The following is a 16,976-nucleotide window of genomic DNA, read 5'->3' as shown; positions in this document are numbered from 1 at the left end:
AACCCGGACAATCTCAAGTTCGAAGTCGACGACGACAACCAGTTCAAAATCGACGACATCCGCCTTGTGGGACACATTGATTTTTGTAATTATTTTTATATAAATGAGATATTTAATTTACATTTTTTTTTTATTTTTATGAGTTATTATTTTTAGAGTTTAAATAAAATAATAAAATATTTTTAGAAATTGTGTTTTATAAAATGGAAAATTTAAAAAAAAAAAAAAAGATAAGAAAGAAGAAGGTGGAATGTGTAATAATTAAAAAGGAAAAAAAAGGAAATTTGTACGGTATTCTCGATCTCTATCAAAATCTCGCTATCTCGCTCTCGCTCTCTCATAATATTGCTCTCGAATTTGATTGGGAAGTTTAGTGGCAAAAAGAAGGAGATTCATTAGCTCGTTATTTAGTCAGACTTGCTGAGATGACAGAATCCGTAAAAATTATTCAACGAGCTTCGGAAGGAATTCCAGGGGGACCTTATGAAAATTTAGAAATACGATCTTTTGATAGATGAAGGTCTCCGGAATGATAATTAAACATACTCAATAATAATGTTAGGAAGGGCAAGGTCGAGGGTTCAAAGTTCGACGTACAAGTGAAAGGAAGGTCGAGGGTTCAAAATTCGACCTATCTAAGTCGAATTTTCAACCCTCCACTTATTTTAGAAAAAAAAACCAACAACAATATTTTTACAAATAGTTTGAAAACAACAATATTTTCCTAAATGATTTCTAAAAGGACAATATCCTTTTAATTTTTCCTATATATGCGTAATAGTAACCAAGACATTTGCGAGTATTTTGGAAAAAGTTATTATGGAAAATATGACCCATTTCTTTACTTGTTTATCAATTTTCGAATTTTAATTACAAAAAATAGTATAATAGTAATTTGAAATATAATTTGGGGATTAAATGGTTTAGCCATTAATAAAGTTGATATTTTTTTAAAAAAGTATAAAGTCTATTCCTTTATTTGATCCTTCTTCTGTTGCCCGGTTTCCAAATGCAACCTATGGTCAAAATCTCCAATAACTAATCCGAGTAAAATAGGAAATGAGGCCCAATATAAACAAAACACAGATTAATTGCCATTTTCACACTTATTAATTCTGTCGTCTTTCAAAATTTAGATAAACAACCAACATCACTTTTATAAATATGATATATAAAATAAAACGATTGTCAAACGAGACTTAATAATAATATTACTAAATTTTCTATAATTGTTTGTGCATACTTATTAAGATAGAAAATCTAGACCTAATATTTATGGTACAAATAATTTTACCCTAGATTATTTTTATTGATTATCTCAATTTGATATTTCGCCGATGTTTCACGATTTGTACATCCTTGCTTTTCATCACCATTTTTCACTTTCTGACAATTTCTGTTTTCTTTAGTCGAGTGTCTTATCGAGCCAAGATGAATAAAAATCGAGCCAAACAAAAATAAAAATGAAGAAAACAATTATATGTTTATTTTGATTGCTTTTACCATGTCTAACGTGAAGAAAAATAGCTGACAAAGATTTTACAAATTCTTTTTAAACTATCCAATGTTATAATAAGAAATATAGAGGAAAAAAAAAACTAAACCAAACTATATCTATCTACACTATATTAGAAGGGGATAATTTTTCTCTTTCTTTTTTGCCCTTAAAACTTTTAAGAATCCCCATTTTGTCCTCACAATCCTTCGTAATATGTTTTTAATGATTTTTATTTTACCTTCACCACACTTAAACACGTACATCTCCCGAAAAAAATGATATCGCACGTTTTCGACTTGACTCATCACTTCGTATAATAACTAAAATTCATATTGACACATCTCTTCACTTCATAACTACAAATTTTATACACACATTCCTTCACATCATAAACTACAAATTGTATAGACATATCATTTCACATGGTAACTAATAAAATTTTCATATAATAAATACAAACTTTTTTTTTTTTTTTTTTTAATTTTTCCTTGATCCTATCTCCATTTTTTAAATGTCCTATGATATAAAGAGTTTTATAATGATAGTATTGAAATTTTCCTTCTCCATTTCAAGATGTCCGCAATCCATCTTCGTATCTTCGTTTGTTGGTTGCTTTTTTTAGTAGATTTTTGTCGCCACTACCACCAAAGACTCTCACTGGACAGTGAAATTTTAAAGAAATGCTCTAAGGCTCTTCCATTCTTAATGGAAACTAGGTGAGTTTCTTCTTTCTATGGTTTTTCTAAAGAGAGATAATAGAGGATATTAAGTAAATAAAAAATAAAAAAATATATAAAGAGATTTGAGGATAAATTTTCTGTTGTTATTCTATTAAAATTGAAGATGACTAATATAAAAAAACATAGATACCGGGATAAGTACAAAAGGAGAGATATATGTGTCAACATGATACTGTACAGTGTTTTTTTTTATATTTTTTATTTTAAAAAGTATAAAATTAATCACGAAATAAAGTTAAAAAATAATTTAAATACTATTGTCTAGCATTTAGTTTGGATTGATAAGAAACATAAGGCTGAGGATTAAAATAAATTTCTACCTTTTTTTTTTACATACTAAAATAAAATTGAGAGTGGGAAATCCCTATCTTCCAATTTTGTCATTCATTTTTTTTAGAAAATATATATCATATCCTCAATTTTAATTATTTGTACATTTTCTTCACATTACTCAAATATATGTTTTTTTAATAACACGTCGTCTCTGAGGAAGGAAAGAGAACAAAAAGATATCGTTGGGTAGCAAAAAGACATGCCCCACATATAATTTAAAACGTACCTTTTCATTTCATAGAAGATGCATACCTTTTAAGTTTGTATTATTATTTATTTTTTAGGTTATTCTTTTTTCAATATAGATTTTTTTGGTAAATACAGTAAAATTTTATATTTTTTTCTTCAGAGTTAGAAAATTTTTAGTTGTGAACTCATGTGCACTTTTTTTTAATCAATTTTATAAAGTACATTCTTTTCTTTTTCTTTTTAAATGTTTGTTTATAGAATTATCTATATTTCGAGAAGTGCAATCAAATAATTATTCATGACATAATAATATAAAATAATAAATTATATTATTTTCGTCTATTTTTCTCATAAATTTTATTTTACAACTTTTATTTCAATTACATCACATGTAATAATAATTCTATTCATCTTATATTATTATTATTATTTCTCTTTCTTTATTTTTGTTCATGTCAAATATTTAAAATTTAAACTCAATTACAATTATGTTTATTAAAAAGTCTTACTTTTGCATTAAAATTATGTCTCAAAATTTTGTACCACGATTTTGTTATTTATATTTTGACTTGAATGAAGAATAAAGAGATACATTAAATTTTCATAAGTATAATATTTGTTTTTAAAGAGTATAATCATTATCAAATCACATATATTATACAAACTAGTTATTTTTATCTTTCAATTTTATTGAATAAATGATTTAAAATTATTTCATTTATAAGTTAATATAAAATTCTTGAAAAATTAAGAGTTACATAATATAATTTTTAATAGATATATCGTACAACAAACAATAAACATACAACTTTACATTCACGATAAATATGTTTTAGGTAATTTCTTTTTTACTTCATTTGATGACAATTATTTAATAACTGGACTCAAAGAAAAATAAAATCTCAATCAAAATTTAAATTTTATTATGGAAATCATGTCATAAACATTATAAACATTTTAAACTACGTGCATCACACATATATCTACCTAATATAAATAAATAGTGGAGGCTAAACTTTAAGCTCAATCATTAATTTTAATTTTAATTTTTTGTAACTAACCCAATTGCTAAAATAACCATGCATCTTAAGTTAAATTTGAGATTAGACTCACGTATTCAAAACATATATTAATGATCACTATCATAGATGCATCTGTGGTCATTACTTGAATTTATAGTCAGATTCTAAAAAGAAACACATATTTCTTAAAACTATTATATATATAGTATATATATATATATATATATATTATATATATATATATATAATATATATTTTGATATGTATAGTTATTCAAATACAAGTGGGAATTGAATAACATGCAACTTATAGGTAGTGTTTATAAGATTATTTATTTATTTATTTTTTTAAAAAAGAACTAAAGATTAAATTATTATCAAATGAAGCTTAAAAAACTTATCTCTCTCTTTTAATTTGACTAAAAATTAAATTCTTTATGTTAGACACGAAAGATAAAAACAATTGAGCAAAAATTGAAAACTCATTTAGTGACCATTTAATGTCCCATTTCATAACCATTTTGTTCTTGGGTTTGGGTTTTTAAAAATCACCTATTTTCTCTTCATTTTTTTATGATTTGCATCTTTTAGGTAAATGGTTGAATTCTTAACTAAATTCCAAAATCAATAATAAGTTTTTAAAATTTATTTAGAGTCCATTTGAGTTTTAATTTTTAATTTTTAAAAATTAAGTCTATAAATATCCAAATACTTTTCCAAACTTTTTGAATATTTGGATTTTAATTTTTGGAACTTTTGAATGTTGAAATCTAATTTAATTTAATATGGATTAAAAATCTAAATTATTGACATAAGTTTGGAAGACCAAAATTTATATTTTCTAAAGATTGAATTCTTGTGATTTTTGAATAAAAAATTTAGTAAGAAGTTTGAGAAAAAATTAAAGGAAAAAAAGAAAAAGAAGAATAGGAAGCCCTAGCCTCCATCATCTTCTTCCTCTTCCTCTTGTAGCCGTCGACCACCCCGCCCCCTTCTGCTCAGTTTCTTCTTCGGCGACACTCCAGCGGCCACAGTCGTCAAGAAGCTACGACTGGAGGCAACACCCACGCGACGCCCAAATCTGGTTTTCGCGTCGTCCTTCTGAAAAGTCAACCATGCCGACCGTAAGCGTCGGAAGAGATCTTCTATTTGCTGCCATTGGAAGAACTTATAGTGAGCCTACAGTTTTACACTTGTCATTAAATCATGTAATTGCATTCTGTTAATTTATATATATTCTTTTCTGTTTCATTTTCATTTCTTAGCGCAGGAAGAGTTTGAAGAGTTGTGCTTTAGTTTTGGAATTGAGCTTGATGACGTTGTAAGTACCTTGCGTTGCTTGCGTTATCAGTTATTTTTGTTCGTTTATTCGTTACAACTATGATTTGGATGGGAATTTTCTTTTTCACTTTGGCTTGTTGGTTGTATAGACGACAGAGAAGGCGATCATTAGGAAAGAGAAGCATTTGGAAGAAGAAGCGGATGAAGATGAAGAAGTCATCTACAAGATTGAAGTCCCCGCTAACAGGTACATTTCTTTGTAATTTCTGATTGTTTTCACTTTTGTTCTCTGTGTGCTTATGTTTGAGATTGCTTTTAGGCATAATTTTTTGGTTATTCTTGTTTTGTAAGTTTGTAACACATCCGCGTGATCTTATTTTCTTCTAAAAGAAAGATGTTATCTGTTTGTAAATTTGCCTGCCATTGGGTTCTTTTTAAGTTTTTAATTTCTTTTTCCCAAAAATGAAATACCATTGTGAATATCATTGGAGATTATAAAACCATTTTAACGTTGTAATTGTAGGCATCTGGGACATAACTGGTAAACATACTTCATTGTTTTGTAGATACGATTTGCTCTGTCTTGAAGGGCTTGCTCAAGCACTGCGCATTTTTAATAAGCAGCAGGAGACACCCAGATACACATTAGCCAATATCAGCAAAGAATTGATGCATAAAATGCATGTAAAACCGGAGGTATGATTTCCATTTGATTATATAACTTATATTATTGCAAATGGTTTCTACTTATTTCTATTGGTCTGAAACTTTCAATTTTCACAGACTTCCTTGATCCGTCCTTACATCGTTTGTGCTGTTTTGAGAGACATGACTTTTGACGAAGCAATTTATGCTAGTTTTATCGATCTGCAAGAGAAACTTCATCAGAACATATGTCGGTAAGTTTGGATTGCAGTTATAGGTATCATGTGCAGCATGAGCTTCTCCTATTTCGTGCATCATTCTGATTTCCAACCAGTCACTGGAGATGTAAAGCTATGGACTCACAACTTATAAGTTGGATTGTTTTATCTTAGCGATTCTAGAAGGATATAGGATATGGAGTCCAAGTATGTAGCAATGAAGTTATTGTGTGATCATGTCATATTTATTCTTTGGCGGATCGGCAATTCCTTTGTTGATTATATTCTTTTTGCTAGGTCTGATTTTTAGATTGTACTTTTTGTTCTTCCTCTTTTTCTTGTTTATTTTATTTGCACGGTAAGAATTCTCTCAAGAATTTTGTTTACTTTGTTTTAGACGGAGAAGTCTTGTTGCCATTGGAACTCACGACCTGGATACACTTGAAGGGCCTTTCACCTATGAGGTGGGCTTTCCTTGTGCTCATATTCTTGGGAGAATATGTATTCTGTTTCTATCAGTTGGTCTAGTTGAATGTGCTGTGTAACATTATATCGGAAGGCCAAAAGACATTGTTTGTGTCTATTTACGACAGAACCCAGTTCCTGTAACATATCTGGAAAATTAATCTGTGAAGCCTCATCGTCGAAGTGTTTGTTGTGGGACAATAATGAATAACTAATGAAGGCTGCTGCTGTAGTGCAATACTATAGATTATGATCTCCTTCTCTCTCTTTCGTTAAATTCTGGTGGATACTTATTTGTTTCAGTGAATATAGTTCCTAATGTTGCCATTGCCTTCATCTTGCTTTTCAGGCTTTGCCACCAACAGCTATAAACTTTGTGCCACTGAAACAGGTAAAATCTATACTACCCCAAGAACAAGATTTTCCTTCTTTCTATCCGTTTTTAAGTTTGAACAACATGAGTATTTCAGATTTCCCATCAAGATCTTGGATGTCAACTGATTCTTCTTGCTTCCTTTTTTCCTTCCGCCGCATCCTTTGAAGGTCTTACTTTTGTGATTGAAATGACTAGAATATCTACTTCCTGAACCTTTTTAGAAGTGGTTCCGAAATAGCCTTAGTTGAAATGATTTTTTTTTTTTTTGTTAGAAGAGCTCTCCTTTGATGATTTCATTATGGGTGTTCTTAGGAGAATGGGATGCACTCTTATCTCTTCAACCTTTGACCTGTTTTAGTTTTAGACTACAAGATTGTAATGTTGTTTTGAATGAACTTTTCTCATCTTGTATATGTGATGCAGACAAAGAATTTCAGAGCTGATGAGCTAATGGAGTTCTATAAAGTAAGTGCCTCAATGAAAAAATATCTGTTCTTTCTGATATTCAGTCCTAGTAGATGTATTGGTGTGAACCAAGATTTTGAGCTCAGTTATTGAAGAATTCTTGTTTTATTTTATGAATCACAATCATAACAACCTAGGGACCCCTATTTAAAGGCTACAAACCAGCCTTTGATACTTAGCTAAGCAAGCCTTAAAACCCGTAACTAGTTAAGTAATAGCTCTTGGTAAAAGTAGAACTACGGAAAACTTAAAAGCAGAACAATATTAAATATTCAAAACAGAACCATATCGAACTAAGATGCTGAAACAGAAAACTAACAGAAAAATAAGCCACAAACTATGTCGTGTATGTTTATTAGATTTCCTGTTTCTGAAATTGATGTCGATATATTTTGATTCATGTTTTTCCATGCTCGTTTGCAGTCAGATTTGAAGCTGAGGAAGTACTTGCCCATAATAGAAAAATCACCTGTATATCCCATTTTGTATGATCGCAACAGGTATGCTACCACTACATTTTCTTATGTTTGGACTAGTTATAGATATTCTAGAACTTAATTGGTTGGGTTTACATGTTCTTACGGAAAACACGTGCATTTTATAGTTTTTCATTTGTAGTCAATTTTCTTTCTTTTGTTGACAAATGTTATAGTTTCTTTTGGGACTTCCGGAGTAAGTAAACAATTTCCCATGGTTATTATATTTTCTTATCGCCATATTTTGTTTGGTGCCAGTTCTTTCCTTATCTTCTTTTTGGGGTGGGAAGGGGGTGTAATAAACGGCATCAATTGATCCTTTCTAGAACACCATTGTGACTCAAGAACCAACAGAGTTTCTCATTTCTTATTTTTTGTTTCCCATTTTTCTCATTGTATGCAACAGTCATTTGTGATTTTAATGCTTGATTGTTGCTGATGCCTATGTTGTGTGGACATGCTTCTATAATGAGTTTGGCTTTGATTTGGCTAGATAGCATGGTTGTAGCCTGTAGGGAAATGATCAAGGAGTTCCTTACCCTTCCTTTAGGGAGAAACGATAGTTTTTATGGCAAGCGGAGGTGTCTTCAATCTTGTGGGGTCTTTGTGAGAGAGAACGGGAAAAAGTTTAATCCTTTTAATGTTTGGTCCCTCGTTAGATTCCAAGTTTCTTTGTGGGATTTAGTACTAAGATTTTTTTTTTGTTTTTTTAGTTATCCTGTTAGTTTTATTTTGCTTCATTGGAGACCCTTCTAGTAGGATGTCTTCATTTTTTTTGGTTCGGGGGGGGTTATATTTTTTTATGCCATTATATTCTTTCATTTTTTCTCAATGAAAGCTTGATTATTCGTCAAAGAAAACAAATTGCTGTTGAACTTGTAGTAGGATTCTACTATGATGGTTTTGCAAGTTAAAAACTCATTAAAATTTTCCTACTTTTTTGGTGAAAAGGAATTGTCTTTTCCTTTTTCCTTTTTTTTAATAAATTGAAAACTGTTCTAACATAAAAAATATCACTTTTTGAAACAAGTTGAGCTCCTTGCTTGCAGAACTGTTTTGTCTTTGCCACCAATTATCAATGGTGCGCATTCAGCTATTACTTTGAAGACAAAGAATGTGTTTATTGAATGCACCGCGACTGATCTGACAAAGGCAAATATTGTCTTGAATACTATGGTAAGAAATTTTTATGTTGTGGAAGAATTTATTTGGTGATGTAAAGTAAGCTCTAATTGTTGGATTTTATCTTTTTATCTTCTTTAGGTAACTATGTTTTCAACGCTGTGCAAAAAGAAATTTGAAATTGAACCAGTTGAAGTGATATATCCGGATGGCAGGTCGTGTATTTATCCAGAAATATCTCACTACAATATGGAAGTTTCTCTGTCTTATATCAATAAATGTATTGGAGTCTCATTGGAGACAGAAGAGGTAGTTGTATAAGCTTATTAATGAATGATGTATATATCTTCTGTCAGTTACTTCAAAATTTTCGTTGAGAAAGATTACTGCTGTTATTTATTTTCAAATTTCATTTTTAGCCCCATAGTTGACTTAACTCTGCTTCAGTGACGTCTTATATCAGAATGGGGACTTATGTTAGAATCAGTAATTTATGATCTCTTTGCAACTATGTTTCCTCTAGGCTTGAGTTTATCATATATATATATATATATATATATTGTGCTGAAGTTTTCCTCTAGGCTCGTGTTTATCATTTTACTTGGCTTGGTGCAAATGCAAAGCAAACTATAAAGTCTTATAAGATAATGTTAGGTTGTTCAACATAATCATGATGGTTCAATTTTCTTTGTTTTTTACCCAAAGAACTAAAAAATAAATTTTCAGCTATAGCATGCCTTCAATTGAAGGTTAGTGTATGTTCCAATTCTAAGCACGTGCAAAATGAGGGGAAATGATAATTAGGTATATAGGTTCAATGGAATGACTATGGCATGGCTTGTGATATTTTACAATTTTCCAGGTTATCAGTTTGTTAAATAGGATGCAATTGCACGCTGAACAGTCAGTATCTGGTGACAAGTCTAGTATAAATGTATCTGTGCCCCCAACAAGAAGTGATGTGCTTCACCCATGTGATGTAATGGAGGTAAAAATAGTAAATAGGAGATAATCTTGTGAATACATGTGTATACATACTTCCTATGCACCTTGCTAATAGTTTTTGATCATGCAAATTTATTCTTTTCTAGGATGTTGCTATTGCTTATGGGTATAATAACATCCCAAAGAGTAAACCAGCATCTTTGCAGCCTCTACCATTAAATGAGTTCAGTGACCTAATTAGAGGAGAGGTACATATTAGTAATCATTCATTTTCCTCTATATGCTCCGTATGTGTAACTTTTCTTGCTTACCATTTGTTATATTCACTCTTTTTTTTTTAGATTGCAATGAGTGGGTTCACGGAGGTACTTACGTGGATCCTATGTTCTTATAAAGAGAACTTTGCCATGTTAAAGCGTGAAGATGATAAATCTACTGCTGTTATCATTGGAAATCCCCGTTCAACTGATTTTGAGGTTTGTAAATCCCATCTGGTTTTTTGATCAACTTGGGAAACCGATCTAAATATGACACATGCTAGAAATTTCTTGAATTATGTATGCTTTCAAAGGCATTTGAAATGAGGATCACCCATAACATTCGAAATAATGTATCCTTAAACAAACATTTGGTAATTATTATAAAGTTTTGCACTGTTTCAACATTGCCAGGTTGTACGAACCAGTCTTATGCCCGGTCTTTTGAAAATTGTTGGACATAACAAGGATCACCCAAAGCCCATAAGGGTACATGTTTCAATTTTCCTTTGACTATTCATTTTTCTTTTTACAACATTAAGGTGCAAATCTTTGTTAACAGTGGTCGTTTGTGATAAAAATATTGGTAGAGATGTGGGATCAATACACATGGTTGTTTAAGCGTATAGTTTACAAGTGGCAATTATACTAAGTTAAGACTTAAGAGTATGAAATTTACATGATAGTTATTGCATTTTGATGTTGCCTGTGGATTGCTGTCCTGCTATGGACGCGATAGTTGGTCAGGTGCTATGAAATATGCTAATACTCAATTGTTCTTGGGTCAGAATCATAGAGTTCAATTGTCATGGTGAGTTGAGTTGTGACTGTTATGTTGATTTAACCTCTAAATGACAACGAGGACCTGAAAGAGTAGGAAAGTTTTACATTTTAGATTTCCCAGTCGAGAAGGTCACTTCTTGGAGAAGAAAAGTTTTCATTATTCCTATATGATCTCAAACAGTTCTTTGTTATTCTATGTTCTATTCTATTCATTGGTTATTGATTTCTGATGTAATATTATTACTTCATTATTACAGTTTGAACAGTTCTTTTTATTAGGTCTTTAGAGCCGAAGCTGAATTACTTGATAAAATGGGTCTCTTTGTCTTCATTATTCCTATATGTTCGATTCGTTGGTTATTGATTTCTGATGTATGCTGGTAAGTGGTAGAAATTTTATATAGGTTCTGAGGAAGAGGAGGTTTGGCTTTTCCTTGTTTGTGTGGTTCTTGTACTCCTTTGTACCTTTATGCTTATTGAGTCTATTTTCTGAAGAAAAGGAGGATTTAAGAGTTTCCCTAGTTGGATAGGCATTCTTTAATGTCTTGGGAAGATTTTTATGTGTAGTCTATTTTTTCAATTATTCGTACTTTGTATGTTATCTTATAAAGATGTGTTCCGTGCTATCACTCAAGGTGCAGGTAGGCTCGCGACACACATGGTTATTTTAAATTCAATGATGTATTATCTGTTTATTAAGCTATTCTATGACTATAATTTTCAAAGGCTTGTTTGTGATAAAGTTAACTTGAAAAAAGCTTAGAAAGTTAAATTGTCTGTCAACTTTCTAGATATTTGAAGTTGGTGATGTAACATTGCTGGATGATGCAAAAGATGTTGGCGCAAGAAATCATCGTCATCTTGCTGCTCTATATTGCGGTGCCAATTCTGGATTTGAAGTAAGAATCTAAACAGAAGTCAATTGTTTTTTAAATTTACTATTATTTACCGTCGTTATCTAACATCTAAACACGTATTATTTTATGTCTGTGCAAAAAAGTTGGTGAATATGTTATAAAACGAATAGAATGTTGCAAGAATGATTAAGTAAAGAAACAGGGAAATTTTGATGAATTAGACTGAGCTACATTTTCTAATGATGTATAATTTCTAAAATATATACCGTAAGAGCTCCCCTTATCTTTTAAACTTTTAGCGTTGGATGAGAGTTTCCCTTTTTGTATGCCCGAATATATTGCATTTTCTATGTCATACACTATACATTATTTTCTAAAGAAACAAATTGTTCTTATAAACCATTTTTTTATGTGGTCATCTTTCTCTAGTGGTAATTTATGTTACTTTTTTTTTTAATCATTTTATATTATTTGATTTTTCAGTTGATTCATGGTTTGGTCGACCGAATTATGGAAGTCGTGGGAACTCCTTTTGTTTCAGTTGGTGATGAAAGTGGGTATTACATAAAATCTTCAAATGTAAGTGGATTATTCCTATCCAAATAAAAAAAAGTGGATTATTCTGTGCATATGCTTTATTTCATAGTAGGTTATAAATGGGAAACTTAGAATTGACTCTGCTTCTTGACCTGGATTGTGTTTATATGTCGTGCAGAACCCAGAGTTTCTTACTGGTAGACAAGCTCACATCATTTATCAAGGAAAGAAAATTGGCACGTTCGGCATTGTTCATCCTGAGGTAGCGACACCTCTTGGGAATAATATACATATCTTGCTTGTGTCATATAGTTGGTATTTGTACGGTACTACTAATGATGTCTCTCGTTTGACCTCAGGTTTTGGATAACTTCGACATTCCCGATCCATGTTCCTTCGTTGAAATTAACATTGAGAGCTTTTTGTAGTATTCATTCCATAGACGATGAGACGAGTAAGTAAACTTTGGGCTTCATTTTTATTTTTATTTTTTTGGGATAAGACACTTCATTTTTTTTCAATTTTTTTTGTTTTCTTATTCAATTTAATGGGGAGTCGGAGATAAATTGCAATATAGGACTTGAGACGTTTCGTGGATCGAGCTTTGGATAAATAAAAGAATGTGGAGTTTATGGTGTTTAGGGGTGTTCACGCGGATTGGGGCCCAAACCGAACTGAACCGCAATTTCTAAAAAGTGTATTTTCTAAAACCGAACCGAACCGCATGTTCGATTCGGTTTCACAGTTTTTTTCGTTTTTTGTTTTTGTAAATTTTGTGTTTTTTCATATTTTCTAAATTACAAGGGGTTTGGTTTAGTTTGGTTTTAGAGTTTTTTTGTTTTTTGTTTTTAAATTTTTTATGCTTTTTCATATTTTCTAAATTACAAGGGGTTTGGTTTAGTTTGGTTTTAGAGTTTTTTTGTTTTTTGTTTTTAAATTTTTTATGCTTTTTCATATTTTCTAAATTACAAGGGGTTTGGTTTAGTTTGGTTTTAGAGTTTTTTTGTTTTTTGTTTTTAAATTTTTTATGCTTTTTCATATTTTCTAAATTTTATATATATATGTATTAAAAAAGCGGTTCGGTTCGTTTTCAAATCGGTTTTCAGATTTGAAACCAAATCGAACCGCAATAATTCGGTTTGAAAATATATCAAACCAAATCACATTAATTCGGTTTGGTTCGGTTTAGCATTCGGTTCGGTTCTAGCGGTTTCAATGATCAACCCTAATGGTGTTTACCGTTTATCTTTGATCTGGTAAATTGAAAAGCCTTTTTCATAATCTTTCTATCAATACCTTTCTTTGGAGTTAAGAAGCATAGACAGGGATACAAATATGGATACGGATACAAGATACGGATACGATACGATACAACGATATGCCAATTTCTAAAAAACTAAGATACAGATACGTTAAAAATACGTTATCATATGTGTGTGTGTATATATATATATATGATGATGATGATGATGATGATGATGATGATTGAAGGATGAAGGGGGAGTGTGAATCATGATTTAGATAGTGAGAGAGAAGAGAATAATTAAGATTTAATTATGTTTCGGATTTTTTCTTTTTTCTTTTTATGTTTTTATCATTTTAAATTTATTTTGATTTGGATTGCTCAATTTAAGTGGACTTCTATGTTTGAGAGTGATTTTAAAATGGTTAAAATCACTTTTGGCATTTTCAAAATCACCGTGAACATGTTTAATCCTTCAAAACTAATTTTGATGATATAGAAATTGCATTTAAAAGTGTAAAATTGAAAACCAAATTAATTTCAGGTAATTAAAGTGTATTTTTGAGTGATTCTAAAATGAAAAAGGTGATTTTTATGATTTTAAAATCATTTCGAAACACAAATAAAATGAGTTGTGGGTTGAACTTTTTAAGTGATTGAGCTTAAATTTGAAAAAAGAAAAAAAAGACCCAACATATCCCTTCACGTATTTGGAATACACATATCTGAAAATTAAAAAAAAAATTTAAAAATCAGATACTTCAGATCACGTATTAGACATGTATTTGGATGTATCCATATCTGATGTGTATCTGATATCAATTCTCTGCACAACTATAAGTATTTGTGCATCCTTGCTTTGAAGTCTTGTACCCTTTAGCGGAAGTGATCTATTTCTCTAATGTTGAAAAGAACATCAAATTACTTTTAAGGGAGGATTTATTTATGTATATATATATTAAGGAAGCAACCTCCTTATTAAGATAATAAAATGAGACTAATACTCAAAATGTAATAAAGATACATTGAGCAACAAAGCATACGGATCCAGAGGTGCATCCTGATATTTCAACTAGGTTGACATTCATTTAACACCATCATTATATCCAAACAACTAATAATCAATCTAGTACAGGTAATAAACGAACGAACCAAAAAAACGAAGTGTCCAAAAGTATCACAGCAAATGAGGAAAGAGCACCAAAAATCCTATTGTACCAGAAACTAAGCAATACAATGAAACATTCTACCAGAGTCCATGAAACAAGAAGTTCCTAAAGTGCTGGAAAAATAAATGCCGCCAATTCAGACTTAAATCTTGTATTGAGAACTCTGCAAAATATTTGGAAAGTGTGTACCAAGAAGAGGCATTGAGCTGGGCTATAGAGTAGTTAGGAAATGTTAGAGGGAGAGAGAGAGGAGGGAAGATGGAGTATCTTCAATAAATGTGTAAATTTCAAATACTAAATATTGTTAGATTCGGTGGAGTTGAGTTATTTAACTGACACTGAAGTCTGATAGGTCAAAACACCTCAAAGTTTGTTATTGCAACTGAACTAAACTGTTATTTTTTGCTTTATTTTACTGGTTTTCTCTTCAAAATTTAAACTATGAAGTTACTTTTGGTTTCTCGCTGAAGTGGCTATGCTTTTCTGGTTGCTGCAGGTTTCTGGTTTTTCCTCGACTAAGTCTCAGAATATTCTTCCAAACACCATATGCATGCCGTGTTTCGAGAAGTCGAAGGCCCTCTCGTTTCAACTTTTAAGCTCTCATCTAAAGAACCACACTAGAAACTTTGGCCATTTGTGGTGCAATTGTATGCCAAAACGTCAGTTCAACCAACTGTACTCTCCATGAAAGTTTTAACATCTATTGACATGATTTCAGGCGGACTAATTTTTGGTATTTAATATACACGGCTTTTTATTCTTCAGTCTTTTTTCATCAATGGTTCGTTTTATATAGTTTCGGGTTCAGGAGTCATGATTAGGCAAATTAATAAACAATTTGGGTTTTTAAAGGCTGAATTCACTTGTGATCTTGTAAGAGTTAGTTCAGTGGGTTTCTTATGGAAATATGTATTTTTAACTTTAGTTTCAGTTTGGATCTTTTAGTCACTATCTTGCAGCTCTCTGTAAAACTCATTTCATTGCCCAATTTGTTGTTATTTTGAATTTCATAGGTACATTTCCATCGTATAGAGTTGCTATACATCTTGCATTTACATTCACTTTTTGTTCGTTGGATATCTTACAATCTATTTTGCAGCTCATGCGGTTTGTCATGTGTGTTTTGAGAATGAGGTTAAATCTATAGTTTTATTGTAGCCAATTGATCAATAAGATCTAGGGAAATAATTATTCAATAAAGCTATTGCAATATAGTCTTAGATCTTATGTTATTTATTGATTATATTGACAAAATGATTCACTTTGGATTACATTATAATTACTTAATCCTGAATGTGATCTTTCGATTAGATGATTATTGATATCAAGGTTTCAATGCGATTCTGCATGCAATCCCACAACATTTCTACGTAATTTTCAAAGTTTGGTTGGAAAACACTCTTGGTTCTTCAGCTTTTATGAAAACAACAATTTGATTTCTAAATCTTAAGCTTTGTTTGGTTACCATTTTGTTTTTGAAAATTAAGTCTATGGATGTTACTTCCATCTTTAATTTTCTCTTTATTTGTTTTTTTTTTAAATTAAGTTTATAGACGTCTAATTTTTAAAATAAAAAACAAAAATTCAAATGGTTACTAAATGGGTCTCAGTTGTCAACTATTTAAGCCTTGTATTTTTAATTTTGTAGCAATTTATTTCCTAAACTTTAAAAGTAACGATTTAGTTTATGCACTATAAATTTTAAATTTATCGGTTTATCAATCAACACGGATAATAAATTTTATTAAATCATATTAGTAATTTTCTCTTTAATGATTGAATCATAAAAAATTGTAAGGTACCTAATGACTAAATTGCTACAAACTAGAATTTAGGGATTAAATTGTTATTTTCATGGAAGTTTGGAGGTCAAAATTTTACTAAACCTTTATAAATGTCTATATCTCCTGAAATAGCCTAGAAATTCTAATTTTAGCTTGAAACTATACAACCTGAGGGAAGATTAAAAAAAAAAAAAGCCAGAAACAGACCATAGAACCTCTGCAAACGTTTGTCTCCAAGAATTAGAAAAAGAAAAAAAAAAAACACTAAAGAATTTAAAAGGTAGTTTGATATATAAATTGTAATATTAATAAAGGAAAATCTTTTAGCTTCCATAGTAATATTCTATGTTCTTGCTAGAATTTTTTTCATATATAGTTATCAATGTTATCTAACCTTACATCATTCTTAAAAGATATTGACATGACAATAATAGTACCTTTACGATTGTGGTACGAGAGATTTTTCTTAAATACATTTTAGTTTTCAAATTTTGCGAAACAAGAGTATTTGATCCTCGTATTTTTTAGTCTCGAGTTATTCTTACTAAATCCTCGGAAACTATACACCTTCC

The 16,976-nt window shown here is 30.5% G+C and overlaps 1 protein-coding gene across 2 annotated transcripts; it reads left to right on the top strand.

The window, feature by feature from the left end:
- The first annotated feature begins 4,650 nt into the window (after positions 1 to 4,650).
- On the top strand, positions 4,651 to 15,658 carry LOC120071484 (phenylalanine--tRNA ligase beta subunit, cytoplasmic). 2 transcript variants are annotated; one of them, XM_039023797.1, is made up of 20 exons: positions 4,651 to 4,954; positions 5,052 to 5,102; positions 5,212 to 5,309; positions 5,629 to 5,758; positions 5,846 to 5,961; positions 6,323 to 6,389; positions 6,740 to 6,781; positions 7,190 to 7,231; positions 7,655 to 7,731; positions 8,757 to 8,883; positions 8,971 to 9,138; positions 9,692 to 9,817; positions 9,921 to 10,022; positions 10,116 to 10,250; positions 10,446 to 10,520; positions 11,606 to 11,713; positions 12,155 to 12,250; positions 12,387 to 12,470; positions 12,568 to 12,662; positions 15,117 to 15,658. In XM_039023797.1, exons 4-19 carry the CDS (start codon positions 5,732 to 5,734, stop codon positions 12,634 to 12,636), a joined length of 1,461 nt encoding a protein of 486 aa, XP_038879725.1. In that variant the 5' UTR covers positions 4,651 to 4,954; positions 5,052 to 5,102; positions 5,212 to 5,309; positions 5,629 to 5,731; the 3' UTR covers positions 12,637 to 12,662; positions 15,117 to 15,658. The 2 variants fall into 2 exon arrangements, with proteins under 2 accessions (XP_038879725.1, XP_038879724.1); XM_039023796.1 differs by having other exon boundaries at positions 5,047 to 5,102.
- The last annotated feature ends 1,318 nt before the right edge of the window (positions 15,659 to 16,976 follow it).

The sequence above is a fragment of the Benincasa hispida genome, chromosome 2, assembly GCF_009727055.1.
Source record: "Benincasa hispida cultivar B227 chromosome 2, ASM972705v1, whole genome shotgun sequence".
In the NCBI taxonomy this organism is placed as follows: Eukaryota; Viridiplantae; Streptophyta; class Magnoliopsida; order Cucurbitales; family Cucurbitaceae; genus Benincasa; species Benincasa hispida.
The sequence above is the reverse complement of the archived record's forward strand: the minus strand, read 5'-3'. Positions and strand labels throughout refer to the sequence as shown.